Here is an 18,358-nt window from a genome sequence, read left to right on the forward strand (position 1 = left end):
TGAGCGGGGGAGGGGCAGAGAGAGAGGGAGACACAGAATCCAAAGCAGGCTCCAGGCTCTGAGCTGTCAGCACAGAGCTTGACGCAGGGCTCGAATTCACGAACTGTGAGATCATGACCTGAGCCGATGTTGGAGGCTTAACCGACTGAGCCACCCAAACGCCCTGTGGAAAAGTTTTATTTTAGATATTGTATTTTTCAGTTTTTTTTTTTTAATTTTTTTTTTTCAACGTTTATTTATTTTTGGGACAGAGAGAGACAGAGCATGAACGGGGGAGGGGCAGAGAGAGAGGGAGACACAGAATCGGAAACAAGCTCCAGGCTCTGAGCCATCAGCCCAGAGCCTGACGCGGGGCTCGAACTCAGGGACCGCGAGATCGTGACCTGGCTGAAGTTGGACGCTTAACAGACTGCACCACCCAGGCGCCCCTTGTATTTTTCAGTTTTAGAATTTTCATTTTTAAATACTTTTACTGTCTGCTGAGATTTCTTATCTTTTTATTCATTGTAAGCATTTTTTAAATGTCATGAGCATAATTTTATAGTAGCTGCTTTGAAGACGAATGATCATTCTGACATGAGGGTCATCTTTTTAGTTTAAAAAACACTTATGTTAAAAGATGGCAACTGAAATAACTGAATTTCTGAGGAATATAGATTCTGTAGTTATCTGAGATTTTCTATAATGTAGTCCTATGAAGCATGCTTTGTAAATTTCATGTATTCCCTTAACATGTTAGAACTTGGCAAGAATTAAAAAAAAATTTTTTTTTGATTTAAGACAAGTTAAGCAGAAATATAAGAAATTCTATAATTCTAAGGAATCATTTGTTTTTGCACTGTTAAATACTTTGAAGAGGGGATATAGGGAGCAAATAGAAACAAAAAAAACCGACTTAAGCCCTAACGTATTACTAATTACATTGATTGTAAATTGTCTAACATCAGCAGTTAAAAGACAAGTTGGTAGAATGAATTAAAAAACAAACCAAAGGGGCGCCTGGGTGGCGCAGTCGGTTAAGCGTCCGACTTCAGCCAGGTCACGATCTCGCGGTCCGTGAGTTCGAGCCCCGCGTCGGGCTCTGGGCTGATGGCTCAGAGCCTGGAGCCTGTTTCCGATTCTGTGTCTCCCTCTCTCTCTGCCCCTCCCCCGTTCATGCTCTGTCTCTCTCTGTCCCAAAAATAAATAAATGTTGAAAAAAAAAATTAAAAAAAAAAAACAACCATGACAACTATTTGCTGAGTACAAAACTCATTCAAATATAATAGTATAAGTAGATAGGTTGAAAATAAAAGGATGGGAAAAGGTAATACTATGCAAATATTAATCAGAAGACAGCACTAGTGGTTATTATTAACATCAGATAAAGTAAACTTAAAAGGAAAGAAAATTACCAGAGACAGAAAAACATCACATAATGATAAAAAGCATCAAGAAGATATAGCAAACACAAATGTCTATATAGCAAGCAAGAGAGCTACAAAATATGTGAAGTAAAAAGTGATAGAACTGAAAGGAGAAACGTAAATGTACCATTATAGTTGAAGGCTTCAGTATCTCTCTTTACAGTTGGTAGAACAACTAGACAATTTGGCAAGGATATACAAGAACTGAATAATACTGTTAACCAATAGGATCTAATCTGCATTTATAGAATACGCCACCCAATAGCAGCAGAATATACATGCTTTCCAAGCCCCAAAGGAACATTTCCTAAGATAAATCATATCCTGGGCCATGAAACAAATTGAAAATAATTGAAATTATATACGGTATTCTGTGTTTACAGTGGAATCAAACTAGAAATAATGAACTGTTGATGCATGAACAATTTGGATAAATTTCAAGGGCACTATGTTGAATGAAAACAATCTCTGAAGGTCAGCTACTGTGTAATTACATATATATCACATTTTCGAACTGACAAAATGATAGAAATGGAAAACAGATTAGGGGTTTCCCATGGGTTAGAGATAGTAAGGGAAGGTGTGTGGATGAGACTATAAAGGGTAGTATGAGGGAGATCTTTCTGGTGATGGAATAGTTCAGTATCTTGAGTGTGGTGGTGATTACACACATGTACACATGTGATAAGTTGGCATGAACTATATACTTGCATTGTATTAGTATTAGTTTCCTGGTTATTATATTGCACACTAGTTACGGAAGATTGGGGGAAATGGGGTAAAGGGTGTGTAGGACTTCTCTGTATTATTATTATTTTTTCCCTCTGTATTATTTTTGCAGCTTTCTGGGAATCCTTATTTTAAAATCAAAAGTAAAAATGAAATCCTTTTTATTGGATACAGTACATATACAGGAAGTGCAAGTATTCTTTAGCATATAACTTGGTCTTTTCATAATTTGAGACATTTGTATAACTAGCATTCAGATCAAGGCTGTTTTCAGTTCATTTTTCTTCATCTTAGGAACTTAGAAATCTTTTCAACTTTGCAGGAAAAAAATGTTATTGATGGATAATATAAATAAGTTAACCTTCACCTATCATACAATAATTGGATTAGAATTTTAACAAGAATATGTTCTAAATAACTCACCCATTACAAGTTCATTTTTTGTTTTTGTTTTTGTTTTAAAGTTTATTTATTTTGAGAGAGAGACAGAGAAAGAGCAAGAGAGTGCAGGAGCAGGAGAGGGGCAGAGAGAGAGGGAGAGAGAGAATCCCAAGCAGGCTCCACACTCTACTTGTGGGGCCTGTTCCGGGACCTGATGCAGGGCTGGTGGTGGGGCTGGAGGTGGGCTTGACACAGGGCTTGACATGGGGCTTGGTCTCACGAACCATGAGATCATAACCCAAGCCGAAATCAAGAGTTGGATTGGATGCTTAACTGACTGAGCCACTCAGGTACCCCTGTAAGTTCTTAATAAATAAGAAGTTATGCAACAGAAATTTAACCAAAGTGACTTACTTGACTCAGTGCTTTGCTCCATAAGAAATGGAGCTTCATTCTTTGAGTCTCTCATTCTTGTTGCTGAAGTACAGGAGTAGAAAAGCAAAAACATGCTTTTTTAAATCTCTCTGAGTCAGAACAGCTAACATTTGATTGACCAAAGTAAGTCACATGACATAATTTAGAATCAGTGGGCAGGAAATGTATTCTGCCTCTTGAAGACAAAGGTACAAGGATGGTGAAGAATTGAGATCTTGAATGCAGTATATCAGAGGGATTATACTTTTACAATGCGTTTTCACTTGTATAACTATATGTAAAAAATATATTTGTATACTATAATGTCTTAGATTTTAAAATTACTCTTTAAAATTTTTTTAAAATGTTTATTTTTGAGAGAGAGAGAAAGCAGAGTGTGAGCAGGGGCAGGAGGGGCAGAGAGAGAGAGATAGGGAGACATAGAACTTGAAGCAGGCTTCAGGCTCTGAGCTGTCTGCACAGAGCCCGACCTGGGGCTCAAACTCACAAACTGTGAGATCATGACCTGAGCTGAAGTCGGACGCTCAACCGACTGAGCCACCCAGGTGCCCCTAAAATTACTCTTTAGAAGAAAGAAATAATGTAATTTTTTGTTTAGTTTTTCTAATAAATGGTTCCTAAGGAATTGCCTTGCTTTCTTTGCACTTGTTCTTTTTTTTTTTTTTTTTTTTTACAAAACAAAGAGTAATAATTTAAGTGAGTTTTTAGAAAATCTTAAAATACTGTCTCTTAACTAACATTTAGCATTTACCATTATGTTTTAAGAGTCATGAATCTTAAAATATTCTTGTATCTTATATAAATTATGATTAGTGACATGTTTCAACAGTATTAGTAGCAAATAATTCAAATAAGAAAACTAATGCTGCTAGACTTTATGGGCCCAGCACGCTTCCGCTGCGCGACTCTGCTACTATAGTGCTGCTAGACTTTAAATGATATCTTTTTGACCATGAGGGAACAAATCTGCAGAAACCTTGGCTTTTAGCCTTTTAAATAATTCTTGAGAATTATACCACAAAGAAGTTATAGTTAATTTCTACTGCAGGTATTAATCAGAGTAATGATTTGTCATACATAAATGAATCTAGTAAGAATCCAACAAGAAAGGTATTACTTACGTCTTAATTCATATAAATATTTTTGGTAGTATTTTGGCTGAGAAAAAAGAGTAAGAAAACCACAGATACTTTAATGAAACAAAGTTTTATTTTTTTTTCATTTTTTTTATTCCTTGGTTTTCTTGATCTCTCAGTGCTCCTTTTGATTTTAGTGCACTAATTTCAATATCCTTATACTCCTATAACTGGCCACACAGCCTCCTTTTCCATCAGGAAGAAGTAATAGAGAAGCATGAAGAATCTTAATTCTTTGCTAGAGTAGACAGATGTAAATTAAAGGAGGATTATGTCACTTCCCCTCCTTTTTTAAAGCTTTAATATTTTTAGAGTTTCTGTTAAAAGAGCAAGAAGTATGTATGTAGCTTCTCTTATTTTTGTCATTGCTTATCTTTTACTAGTTTGGATAAGATATGTGAGGGGTACCAAAGAGATTTAGCAGCTCTACCTTGATAGTATTATGAATTAAGTCTGGTCTTCAGCCTTGGATGTTTAAAAACATGCTTTATCTCTTGAAGGGCTGAATAAGAGATACATACAGCCAAATTGAGGATGATAGTTTTAAATTTTACCTTGAGAAACAAAAGCAGCATAAAGCCAACTTTAGATAGCATTAGAAGTGCAGGCATAGATTTTTACTTTATTCGCTCTAATTTGTAAACTTTTATGCAGATAATTGTTCTTCATGGTGAACATTCTTTTATACAAGATTCACTTGATGAAGTAAGAGTTGGTCTTAAGTTAGGCCCATTTTGATCTCCTTGTTGAGATTTTGGAGTCTTCATATACTTAATAAGGTGTCCTAACAGCTTCAATGATGCTTTTATCCTCTTAGGGAATGGTATTTGCTTAAAAGTTGTTTCTACATTTTTGGGCTACCCCTTGTTTTGGAGTGTATATCTCCTGTATCACTATCACTTCTTGTAATGATCCTATATAAATTCTAATGATTTGTATTGGTTGTGTTTGGTAGACAGGTTACTGCTATACATGTTTAATTAACTCTAAAAATCTTTAATTTTCCAATCTTTATGAAGAGAGTAGATTGAGGAGAGAGTAGGATGTGGGGACAAATGTAGAGGATGTTTTGAAAAATTGTGCTTTTTTTTAAAAATTTTTTTTAATGTTTATCTTTATTTTTGAGACAGAGGACAGAGCATGAGCAGGGGAGAGGCAGATAGAGAGGGAAACACAGAACTCGAAGCAGGCTCCAGGCTCTGAGCTGTCAGCTCAGAGCCTGATGCGGGGCTCGAACTCGACAACTGTGAGATCATGACCTGAGCTGAAGTTGGATGCTCAACCGACTGAGCCACCCAGGCGCCCCCAAAAATTTTGCTTTCAATAAAAGTGAGAGATGAAATGGTAGCTGGGAGGGAGAGTTTTTTTTTTTTTTTAAGATGGAAAATATTACAACATTTATTTACTGATGGGAATAATGCAAGGTAAAAAGTGAAATTGATGCTGTATGGGAGAGAGTATAATTATAAAAGTGAAACACTTGAGTGGTAAACAGAAAGGATGGGATCCAGACTGTAAGTGAGAAATTAGATAGGAGCTAAGTCACTTTATTCATTTGAAAAAGAAGGAAGGCACAAGTAGGTACAGATGTAGAGACTGGGTAAGGGTGAGTGAAGCTGTCTAGTTCCATCAATTCTTGGTGTGGCAAGATCATTAACTTGGGATGAGTGGAGGGAGTTGTCAGAGATTTGAAGAGAGAGAAAAAGATACACAATAGCCATTTAGTAGAGTGAAGGAACAAACTTCACTGGAGTGTAGTATGATTACAGGGCAGTGTTGAGTATCTATTTGAAATTTATGGTCATAAATTTGAATGAGACCAGTCACTATTATGCTTTAATATGGTTTATAAATATAAAATGTTTAATTTCTCATGTAGTTACTTTGGATGCTTATTTTGCACCAGTTATTATGTTAAGTGCTTTTTATTGATTGTTCTAACACTCAGGAGTGTTACTCCTGTTTTATGGAAAAAGGAACAAAAACAAAGATAATGTAAAATCTTGCCTATTACCTTCTAAAATTGCATGTTAATATTTGCTTCAGGTGTGTGTGTGTGTGTGTGTGTGTGTGTGTGTGTGTGAGAGAGAGAGAGAGAGAGAGAGAGAGAGAGAGAGAGAGAGAGAGAGAGAACATGTAAATAAAACATATAAAGAAAAAATAGCACACTATATAAATGAGTTTATTCTACTTCCTTTCCTGGAGCCATTACTATCCTTCTTTCAGAGGTGACTACTCATGCATTTAGTGTGTGTAAACTTACAGACCATATATAATTAAAAAAAAAGTTTTTTTCTATTTTATCAAGTTTTTTATCAACATTATGTTCTTGATTTCTTTCTATTTTAATATAAAGTTTATTACCTTAATTACTATATAGTATTTCTGTATATAAATATACCACAATGTATTTATCCAGTGTTCTTTGATGAGCATTTAGGGTGTTTCCAGTGTTTCACTGTTAGTAACAATGCTGCAGTTAATACCCCTTGCATATATGTTATTTAGAGATGAGCTGAAGAAATGAAATTGCTGAGTAATAGGATAAGCATATTTTCCATTCCTTTCCTTTCCTTTCCTTTCCTTTCCTTTCCTTTCCTTTCCTTTCCTTTCCTTTCCTTTCCTTTCCTTTCCTTCCTTTTCTTTGTTATTTTAGAGAGAGAGAGAGAGAGAGCGAGCATGAGTAGGAGAGAGGGAGGGAGAGAGAATCATTTTTTAAAATGTGTATTTATTTTAGAGAGAAAGAATGTGCGTGCACAAGCAGGGTAGGGGCAGAGAGAGAGGGAGAGAATCCCAAGCAGGCTCCATGCTCAGTGCAGAGGCTCTTGCAAGGCTTAATCCCAGAAACCATGGGATCATGACCTGAGCTGAAATCAAGAGTGGAAACTCAACTGACTGAGCCACCAGGGTGCCCTGTTTTTAGTGTTAATAGATGTTGCCATATTGTCCTCAAGAGTGGCTGTACATAAAGGATTTGAGAGTACTTATTTCTCCAATACTTGATATAAAACTTTTTGAATATTTCCAGCAATAGGAGTTAAAATTATTATCTCCTTTTTATTTGTAGTTCTTTGATTAGTGAGCTTGAACATCTTTTCATGTTTATTGGTCATTTGTATTACCTGTATCTATTTGCTACAAATTGCCTGACCCATTTTATTTCCTGCTTGCTAGCAATTCTTTTTTTTTTTAATTTTTTTTTTTAATTATTTTTGAGAGAGAGAGAGAGAGCATGTACACAAGCAGGGGAGGAACAGGGAGAAAGAGGATCCCAAACAGACTCCGTACTGACAGCAGAGAGCCTGATGCAGGGCTTGAACTCACCAACTGTGAGATCATGACCTGAGCTAAAGTCAGACGCTTAACTACTGAGCCACCCAGGACCCCCTTCATAGGAATCTTAGTACATTTTGGATACTAATCTTTTGTCTTTTGCAATACTCTATTGGTTTGTTATTACACATGCTCTTGTTATACATAAGTTTCAAATTTTCTTATAGGTAAATTAATCCATGTTTATTTTTATGGAATTTTTGTTTTGTTTAAGGCCTGTCCCTAGATCAAAATGATATTCTCTGTTTTCTTTCTTTCAAAAATCTTAAAATTTTGTTTTAATTTTTAAGTTTTCAGTTTGGATTTGATTTCTGTATTAGTGTTTAGTGCGAGGAATTATTTTATTCCATTGAATAGACAGTTATTTTAATATTATATATTGGTTCATCAATTTGAGATATTACTTTTATTTTAAATGTCCATATTTGCATAGATCTATTTCTTTGACATTCTTTCTATACCATTGGTCTTTTTATTCCAGACTCGTAACCTATCTGTATCAATGCTGCTATCATCTGCTTTCTGGAAATTTTGCTTTTCATTCCATTTAAATTCCTTAATTATTAGGATAAACTATTTTTTTCATGTTGTGAGTGAAGATGTTTATTGTACTTGGTTATTAGGCAGTATTAAACCTAAAAAAAAAATCCCAATCCTTTATCCATCTTTATGCTTCTCTTGTTAACCAACTTGATGTTTCTCTTATGTGATAGAACCCCAGATTATTAAAATAGGTACTGAGGGAACTATCACAGTCCAAGATTTGTTATGGAATGAAAAGAGATGAACAGCATTTTTATTTAACACAGACATCTTGGATTTTATTCAAATTCTAGTTTATGAAACTGCTTCAGAATGCTGTGTACACTTATTGGCAGCCTTTATTCATTTTTTCCCCCTGATCCTTTTCCTTCTCCCATTCTTTCTTCTTAATCATGTCTTCTTTTATAAGGGTGGTAAAAAAACAAAGGTAAGCAAGCAAGCAAGGAACTATGTCTTTATTTGCTCTATTTTAGTCTCATTGGTTATAGTTTTATCATATTGCATGTGTGTATGTGTTTGTGGGCGTGTTTATGTGTGTGTGTGTGTATTTGTGTTTGAGCATAATACTCTGCTTACTTGTTCATCTGTCCTTTTCTCTCAGGGCAAGCTTCACCTCCTTGGTAACAACACCGTTTCTGATTCCTCCAATCAAAATTCATTAGGCTACCACTCATATAATTTGTATACCTCTTTATTAACGCATTGACCACACTGTATTTATTTCTGTCACCATTAGACTATGAAAGCATGGACTGTATCAAAACCAGCTTTGTATCACTACTGCCACGTACACAATAGGTCTTGGTAGATTTAAGGAGTTAATTATATTGGCCAGTGGAGGGCAACATGGGTATATGATTTATAAAATAGTAAGCTTGTAGCAAAATTTTTTATTTCTGAGGTTGCTGATATTGTGGAGATGTAATTTAGAAGCAAAATAATGATACGGTATGGTATCTTGAGGCTTGATTAAGAAAGAGCTGGGAAGTTTTCAGGTTTACCCATTTTTATCCCCTTGGCCAAATTCTGCCATTTAATTAATCCCATGTTTGCGGTAGAAAGGGAAAACTCCTTTTAGATCTCAGTGGTTATATTGGCCTTTCTTTTCACTGGGCTAATTCAGAGTCATAGAGACAGCTTTTTGCTAAGATTCTGAAAGGGGGAGGAAATGAGCATGAGACTGTCCAGATCTTTCTCTCCTAATGCACATCCTTTGACCCTTGGGAGCTCATTAAATATAATTCTATTAACTCTGGTTGATGCCAAGTGGTTTTCATGGCTTTGTGTGGGAGAGGTGTGTCAGTAAGGTCCCTTGTGGCTGAGTCAGATGAGGGGTGACCTATCCAACATTGTATGGAGTTCACATTATGAATTGCTGCTTAGAATAGTCATGGAAGGCAATTTGCAGCTGTTTTTCCTTATCCATCTGGATAAGAGAGAGTCACATAATTCACCCCCTTTGACTTTCCTCTTATTTTTGGAGTTGGGCATATCATACCTAATGTATAAAAATCTGCCATTGCCTAGCCAAGATGAGATGGACTACTTATATTTTTTCAAGAATGAGGAGTTCTGCAAGGACCCAGGAATGATCATTTTGTTATCATAAGTGACACCTGGGGGCAAAGGTGGTTAGCTGTAGAAGCACCTGAGTCAGAGTCTGTGCCCAGATTTGTGTCTGTCTAGGTGTCCTTAATCTGAGCATTGTGAACCTTCCATTCATCTATTGAGTGAGAGATCTTCCCCTTTCATTTTGGAGGGATGCTAAATTCCAAAATATTGAAGTTACTAAAAATTTCATCCTTGATGACCTCTGAATAATACTTCTTGCTTTGGTGACTATTTCTTTTATCATCGTCTATTCTGCTAAATTTCTTGATATGCTTACAACATACTCTTTTTTCTTTGTCAGTAGTGATCTTCTCAGTGATGTTTTTGATATGTTGATGTATTTACTTCCTTCACTGAACTGAAACTTTCAAAATCTGGAGTAGCATATTATAATTGTGTTTACTACAAAGGTAAAGTTTTTGCCTTTAGTGAATAATTTTCCTAAAATTACTTACTATTGTCTACCAAGAATATAGGTCAATTTTTAGGAAGCAAGAGAAATGTCTATATTCAATATATTAAACGTAAGTAAACTTGATTTATTTTTATATTGATGAAAATATTTTAAAAACTTATTTTCTAGGCCAACCATATCCTGATCCATCTCTTCCTCCACAAAGGCAAGACAGATTTTATTCTAATTCTGGTAGACTGTCTGGACCAGCAGAACTCAGAAGTTTTAATATGCCATCTTTGGATAAATTGGGTAAGAAATACTTTGTGTATGTGTATGTGTTTTTTAATAATGATGGCACACTAAAGAATTGGGAGCTGAAAAAAGGACTAGTAACTGCTACCTCTAATAGCTCTTTTTAAAAAAAAATTTTTTTTTAATGTTTATTTATTTTTGAGAGAGAGAGAGAGAGAGAGAGAGAGAGAGAGAGAGAACGAGTGGGGAAGGGTCAGAGAGAGAGGAAGACAGAGAATCTGAAGCAGGCTCCAGGCTCTGAGCTTTCAGCAGAGAGGCCGACATGGGGGCTCAAACTCATGAACCATGAGATCATGACCTGAGCTGAAGTCGGACACTCAATGGACTTAGCCACCCAGGTGCCCCTACCTCCAATAGCTCTTAATGCCAAAATCTTTCCTGAAAACTTTCTAGTTTTATGTTTCTTGATATATTGTTTGTACCCATGGCATCTGCATATATGTTAATGGTTGGTTTGGGCACTATTGTAATGGGTCTACTATATGTACCTCTGATGGCAAATTTTACTCTATTCCATGATTAATTATAAAAATTTTTCCAGTCCACTTACATGTATCCTGTTTTGTAATCAGGGAGGGTAAGCTAGTGTAAATGAATATGTGAAAATCTACCAGAAAAATAATTTGGATGCATGCTCTGTTGCTGGTTTAACCAGTTACCTTATTTAGTCATTTCTTACTTAGATAGATTTAACTAACATTTGCTGAGTAACCTACTATTTGTCAGGCACTCTTTTAAAAAAATTTTTTTTTTTAAATATTTATTTATTTTTGAGAGAACACAAGCATGGGAGGGGCAGAGAGAGAAAGAGACACAGAATCCAAAGCAGGCTTCAGGCTCTGAGCTGTCAGCATAGAGCCTGACGCAGGGCTCGAACCCATGAACTGTGAGATCATGACCTGAGCCAAAGTTGGTCACTCAACCACCTGAGCCACTCAGTCTCCCCAGGCACTCTTTTCTTTAAACCACCTCACAGCAAACCACCGAAGTCGGGAAATATATATATCCAGTGTACCAGTCAGAACTGTTTAACATTAAAAAAATGAAAAGTAAATAGAAAATTAAAATAAATTTATTGGTAGAAGGTTTCCTCAGCAAATGGAATTTTATTTATTGTAGAAAATCAGTCTTTTTTGAATAATAAGCAAAGAAGCAGATGTATGGCCTGGATTTTCTCTTATTAGTTATAATGAAATAAATTCTAACTCTTTGGATTTTGAGATTGTTTTCCCCCATTAATTCAAGCTTAGTGGAGTGAAAGTATTATGTGATTAAATATTTATTTTTAAACTACTGCTATTTAAGATTTTTTACATGTCCTTTTTTTGTTGTTATTGAATAATATCCAATTAATCAGATAATTTTTAAGTGACTAATATTTAGAAGGTGCCCTACATGATATGGCAGATAACATAATTATAATAAGATGTAGTTTCTGCTTGTAAGAAGCTAGTAATTAAATGCGGAGAAAGAAATCTTTATCTTTAATTAATACTGATCAGAATAGTACGTTCCATTAGAAAATATGCTGTGTTCACTGAGAGAACTCTCATGTAGTTGAAGGATCAAGGAAAACTCCATGAAGGAGGTAGCATTTGAGCTGCTTTTGAGGGAATTTGAAAAATTGGTTGAGAGGTGGAGATCTGTGTCAGTAATGATGAACAGCATAAGTAAAAACAAAGAAAAGAGCTCAAGTCATTGATGAATAATGTGACAGATATTAATCACTTGACAAAGTCTTATGAGGTTAAGTGAATTAATATGTGTTGAAGTACTTTGTAAATAGAAAAGTTCTGTATAAACTTTTGTAAAAGTTCTATAAATATATAATAATAAATATTATTATTGGTTTGTCAGTATATGTCACATGGAGAAGAATGATGAGAGTTCTGATTGGAACATATTAAAATCTGACTAGCACTGGTGCTCATAAACATTTGTTGAATGAAAGTGAATTATTTAATCTTCACAATGAACCTATGAAGTAGACGCTATTGTCTCATTTTATAGATGAACAAATCAAGTCTCAAAATGGTGCTCAGGTAGGAAGTATCAGAGGCAAGACTTGAACTCAAGCTTGTCTGTGTCCAGAGCCATGGTCTTGATTCCTATCCATTATTGAAATGAGATGGTAGTGGATCTAACTTTTGATGCACTAAATGTCTATAGAAAGCTTACCATTTGACAGGTGTTATGGTAGTTGCTGTATTTCAGTGGTGAATAGAGCTCAGCATTCCTTATAACTTGAGGTCTAGTAAAGACCTATATGCAGTTACACTACACAGTAACAAAGTAATGAATACAAAATGCTATGGGACCATATGGGGCACTTACCAAGATGAGGTATTGGTGTTTCGAGTGTGGGATAGTTAGAATTTTCCTGGAGTACATTTAAGCTGAGAATTAAAGGTCCAGAATTAGTTGGATCAAAATAATGGCAATCATGTTCTAGGAGAAAAGAATAGCATCTTTAAAGATGCTATTAAGAGTTAAGATGTCCTAATAAATTATGGCTGCCACATGGAGTGTGAGTCAGGGAATACTGAAACAAGTAGTAAAAAGGTTAAGCAGTGCATAGAGTTCTTAGGGCTTTGCAAAGCTGGTCAAAATTTGGACCATATTCATAGGGTAATGGAACATATTAAAGGATTTAAAAATGACAGTATCATCAGATCTGTATTTTAGAGAAATTACTGTCGTTGTATTATGTGAATGGATTGGAGGGAGCAGTCAAGATTGGAGGCAGGGTAGCTTTTTAGGAGACTGTGACAGGAATCTACATGGGTGAGGGTGGTGTTTTAACAGAGGGGAGAGATAGATGTGAACAGACCTAGAGAAAATAGAATTAGGAGGATTTAGGATTGAAAGCATGTGGGATTGTGGGGGAGACGAGGAGTCTTGGCTGATGCCCAGGTTCCTGGCTGTGGCATCTGGGCCATTCATTGAAAAAGGAGCAGCAGCAAGTTTTGACAAGAAAGATTATAAGTTGCATTTTGAACTTAAAAAATTAGTGACACCTGTGATACACCTGTATGAATATTCAAATAGGCAGTTCAAGCTTTCCGGTCCTAGGGGAAATATCTAGATCTGAATTACATGTCTGGAAATCATTAGTAGTATATATCAAATTACAGCTGTAGGAGTGGATGGGATTTTTCAAAAGAGAATGAAAGAATAGGGCTGAGGTAGAACTCTGAGAAGACCACCATTTAAGGATGTTAAGGATGTTAAGGTAGTGGAGCCCACCAAAGAGATTGAAGAGTGACTAGCAAGGAAAGATAGAGAGAAAGAAGGGTACCATTACAAAAATTGAAGGCTGAGAAGATTTAAAGAGTAGTCAACAAGGATGAGAAATAATATAAAATGAGGACTAAAGTGTCTTTTAATTTTCCACAAAAGTAATTTCAGTGGAGTAGTGGATGTTGTAAATAGATGGCAGTGTGAGCAGCACAAAATGAGAGGCATTCCAAACAATATATACAGAACAGTTATTGATTACAGAAGAGAAGGATAGTTGTAGGGGAATTTCCTTCTTCTGTCTCATTTTTCTGTCTCATGTAGTTGGGAGAGACTTGCTAATAGAATGGGTTTAGCTGAAAGGGAGGAGGGAGGTAACAGAGAGGAAGATCTCTGAGGAAGCTGTAAGGGTGGGATTCTGAGCACAGAATCAGGGTCAAAAATCATCTATAAGGATCCTTTTCCATGATAATAGGAGGAAAGATGATAGGAATATAGTTGCTGATACATTTATTTGTTTGATTACAAAAAGTTAAGGGAGTTTCTAAGGGACTTAGTCTAGTAGGTTTGAAGAGAATGGAGGTTTAAAATGCTGAGGAGAAACATGATGTGGAAGACACAGAAAGAAAGTTAATCACTAAGCAGCTGAAAGTATGGCTAGAAAGCCATCAGCTTGGAGTGGAGCCTATCTATGCACGAATCTATGGTTTATTTTACCTTCAGAAGTGGTAAATAGCTCAGATATAGGCAGAATGGAATTGGAGACTTGGATTAATCTAGGGCTGGAACATTGTCAGGCACATGTAAAATATGGCCAGTGGGGTAAGGACATTGATGACTGGATGCAGTGATGGACTTTGAAGTCCAGTTAATTAGGGAAGAAAATGAGGAGAGGAGGAAACTGAAGAGTTAGACCAAAGGACTGGAAGCTTCAGTGACAAGAACAGGTGTAGTGAGAATAACTAAATGAGTAGGCTAGGCAAGGATAGGTAGTTGTGGTCAGAGAAGAGGGTTGTTTGAATTTACCTTCTCATAGACTGAGCAGTTCTTGATGATAACAAAGTCCAGGAACACTTATTTCAAATAATGGCTAAGTTCAAATGCTAGTCTGTGTTACCTGATGGAGGAATTAGGAAGGTAGAATAAAATAGTGAAATGAAGGAGGGAAGAAGAGAGGGAGGGAGAAAGGAAAGGAAGGAAAGGAGGAAGAAGGGAGAGGGATGCTACCTTCCAGAAATCTCCTTATGATGCTCTTACAGCAGGGTTGCCTAGGAACAAGCCACAAAAATCTCTGCCATGTGCCTTTGCAGAACTTTGTGCCAAAATTTCCAGTGTCCTGAAGCTGTTCTTGTGGCCCTAATGCAGGATGCTGGTATCAGGCTGGTTTAGGTACTGACAGGGGGAGTAGGGAAATATCAATTCTTTGTGATCTGGAGGTATTCTAGGAATGGAGTGATCAGTTATGTATTAAAAAAATTTTTTTTTAAGGTTTATTCATTTTTCAGAGACAGAGAGAGACAGAACATGAGGTGGGGAGGGGCAGAGAGAGAGAGGGAGACAGAATCTGAAGCAGGCTGTGAGCTGTCAGCACAGAGCCTGACACGGGGCTTGAACTCAGAGACCACGAGATCATGACCTGAGCTGAAATTAGATGCCTAACTGACTGAGCCACCCAGGTCCCCCTACAGTTATGTATTTTAATTGGTTTAATTTTTATGTTTAGATGGGCCAATGTCTTCAGAAATGGAATCCAGTAGAAATGATAGCAAAGACGATCTTGGTGTAAGTATTGAAAGTGGAATTTTATCCATGTATTCAGGAGCTTTCCAGTCTCTTGGTTTACTAGAATAGAAATTTAGCTGGCAATATAGTTGTTGATACAAAACTACTTCTCCCATTTTGACAACTATATATACTTCCTGCATAGCATTATAGCTGTTTCTTTTCTGGATTGTACTCTGTGGTGAAAAAGTACAATTTACAGACTAGAGTCTTAGTTTACTAAAGTTAAACGAGAATTTGGATTTTTCCCCCTTGGATTTTTATTTCAATGTTTTAAAATATATTTTTGTTACTATGTTTACAATTTTTGCTTTTGGTCACTTTATGTTGAAAATATAAACACCTTTTCTTTTTTTCAGTATATGCTTGATAAAGAATGTATATTTTGATACTCTTCAACTATTTTTCTTTTTTTTCAAGTTTTATTTATTTATTTATTTTGAGAGAGTGAGCGTGTGAATAGGGGGAAGGGCAGAGAGACAGGAGAGAGAGAATACCAAACAGGCTCCACATTGTCAGCACAAGCCCATTGTGGGGCTTGATCTCACAAACTGTGAGATCAAGACCTGAGCCCAAATCAAGTTGAATGCTTAACCGACTGAGCCATCCAGGTACCCTCTCTGTTTTATCTTTAGCCAGAATATTACTTTGTTTTGGTTAAAACTGTTTTCTTTTGAGTTAATATTTGTGATAGCAAAAATCAGTCTGATGTAGAAAACTGAATCTTTCTCAGGGGACTGTTAAGACTGTTATAGACTGCTTTCTGGCGAGGTGCCTAGGTGCTTTCTTTTAAACCTAAGGTTTTCAGGAACATTACTGCAAATTTTGCTGTTGTTTTAGTGACTGCTGTATGTCAATTTGTTATAGAATTTAAATGTGCCTGATTCATCTCTCCCTGCCGAAAGTGAAGCAACTGGCCTTGGCTTTGTTCCTCCACCTCTTGCTCCAATCAGGGGTCCATTATTTCCAATGGATACAAGGGGCCCCTTCATGAGAAGAGGTCCTCCTTTTCCTCCACCTCCTCCAGGGAGCATGTATGGAGCTTCCCGAGACTTTTTCCCACCAAGGGATTTCCCTGGCCCACCACATCCTCCATTTGCAGGTATGTTTTTTTTCTTTGAACTTAATATGTGTTTTATAGAGTAAATCAAAGATATAATTCTATTTCCTATTCATATATTAAGTTTTCTCACCACAAGTATACTGTTATTCTTCAAATTGGGAAGGTAGCCAACTATTAGTGGACTGTAATGAGGCCTCAACTTGATTCATCCTAATGATATGGGAATTACTCTGTGTTTCAGTAATTGGGAAAATCATTGGCCTTTTGTAGCAGTCTTATGTTAAGACCAAAATTATTTATATCTTATTTGATAGAAACTGGTTACTGCATCAATTAGTAAAAATAATTACAACATATATTTTAACATTAAAATTACTGGCTAAAGTGTTTTTAAAAGTCTTTTTCATAAGTAGTTCCTATGTAGTCCTACTTATTTAAAACCTAAAATATGTTTATCGTGTTTGGACTAATTGTTGAATTCACTGAAATTTTTTCATAGCGTCACATATAAGAAAAAAGGAATCATTTTTTGCTTTTATATCTATACATTGCCATTTAGAACTATAGGTTTCTGTAGAATAAACACATGGTTACCAAACACTAGGCAGAAGGTTGTTATGTGCCTGATATGCTTATTTCTCACCTTATTTCTCCTCTATTTTAAAGTTTAAGGTGAATTAAAGTGAATTTCGGGGAATTCCAAGACAGTCTTTGATATAACTAAATGTTTTAGGATAATATCCAATTAGAATTGGAAATTAGTGATCTGAATTTTAAGTCTGGTGAAAATTACATTACATAAAAACTTTTAAAAGTAATGTTTATATATTTTGAAATCATTTCTGTTCTTTTCAAAAATGTTAAGATGTTAGGTTTTCATAAAATTAAAACTGTCTAAAATTAATGATATTCCCTTCAATCCTACACAGTTGAAGAGAGAGAGTCTGTTTTTTTCTCAGTGTTGTAAAAATTCATTTGTTAGCTCAAATAATTATTCTGGTGTCACTTTTTGAATATAAATATAGGTACTGTAAGTTATAAGCTAATCACTTATTAGGGCTGCGGTACAGGTGTTTAAAGTTAAAAAATGTCTTTTACCAATCTCTTTGAACAGTGAGAAATGTCTATGCACCGAGAGGTTTTCCTCATTATCTTCCCCCAAGAGCTGGATTTTTCCCCCCACCCCCACATCCAGAAAGTAGAAGTGAGTTCCCATCAGGGTTGATTCCACCTTCAAATGAGCCTACTACTGAACATCCAGAACCACAACAAGAAACTTGACAATATTTTTGGTCTCTCTTCAAAAGTAATTTTGACTTCTCTCTCATTTTCAGTTTAAGTAACTGCTGTTACTTAAGTAATTATACTTTTGCTCAAATTGAAGCTTAATGGAATTTTAATTCTCAGGATAGTATTTTGTAAATAAAGATGATTTAAATATGAATCTTATGAGTAAATTATTTCCTTTTTATTTTATTCTAGATAGTATAATTATTTTAATTTGATTAATGAATTCACTATCACATAAACAATAATGGGAGTTTTATATATGTAATCTTGCAGTTGGGGATGTTTTAAACTCCAAAGACTGTGTCTTTTTGCCAAGAACTGTATTTACTATGTTGTAGACAAATGTGAAAGTAACTTTATGCTTAATTAAATAAATTTTAATTGACTTAAAGACTTGTTTGGTATTGATAATAATAAAATCAGCTAGTTTTCCCTAAATATGACTCACTAAGTTAGTTTTTTCACTTTTCCCAATAGCTTTGGGGCTCAAAACTAGTGCTTTATATGGGTTTTGCCCATTTGATTATCTTACCAAGAATGTGCACTCTTTCTTCGAAGTGAACATGAATGACCAAAGCAACAGGTTAATACACTTAAAAGTCAACATTAATTATATATATATTTTAAAGTTTTATTTATTTTTGAGAGCAAGAGAGCGCGCACAAGCCGGGGAGGGACAGAGAGAGAGGGAGACACAATCCAA

The 18,358-nt window shown here is 35.6% G+C and overlaps 1 protein-coding gene across 15 annotated transcripts in view; it reads left to right on the forward strand.

Moving 5' to 3' along the window:
* The window catches only part of MIA2 (MIA SH3 domain ER export factor 2), a 110,676-nt gene extending 92,630 nt beyond the window's left edge, over positions 1-18,046 (forward strand). For all 15 annotated transcript variants that reach the window (XM_045059849.1, XM_019832953.3, XM_045059846.1 and 12 more), the window contains 4 exons: positions 10,158-10,280; positions 15,244-15,302; positions 16,170-16,404; positions 17,480-18,046. In XM_045059849.1, the coding sequence (XP_044915784.1) occupies positions 10,158-10,280; positions 15,244-15,302; positions 16,170-16,404; positions 17,480-17,646 (584 nt within the window). In that variant the 3' untranslated portion in view covers positions 17,647-18,046. The remainder of the gene's footprint in view (positions 1-10,157; positions 10,281-15,243; positions 15,303-16,169; positions 16,405-17,479) is intronic.
* The last annotated feature ends 312 nt before the right edge of the window (positions 18,047-18,358 follow it).

Source organism: Felis catus, chromosome B3, assembly GCF_018350175.1.
Source record: "Felis catus isolate Fca126 chromosome B3, F.catus_Fca126_mat1.0, whole genome shotgun sequence".
Classification (NCBI taxonomy): Eukaryota; Metazoa; Chordata; class Mammalia; order Carnivora; family Felidae; genus Felis; species Felis catus.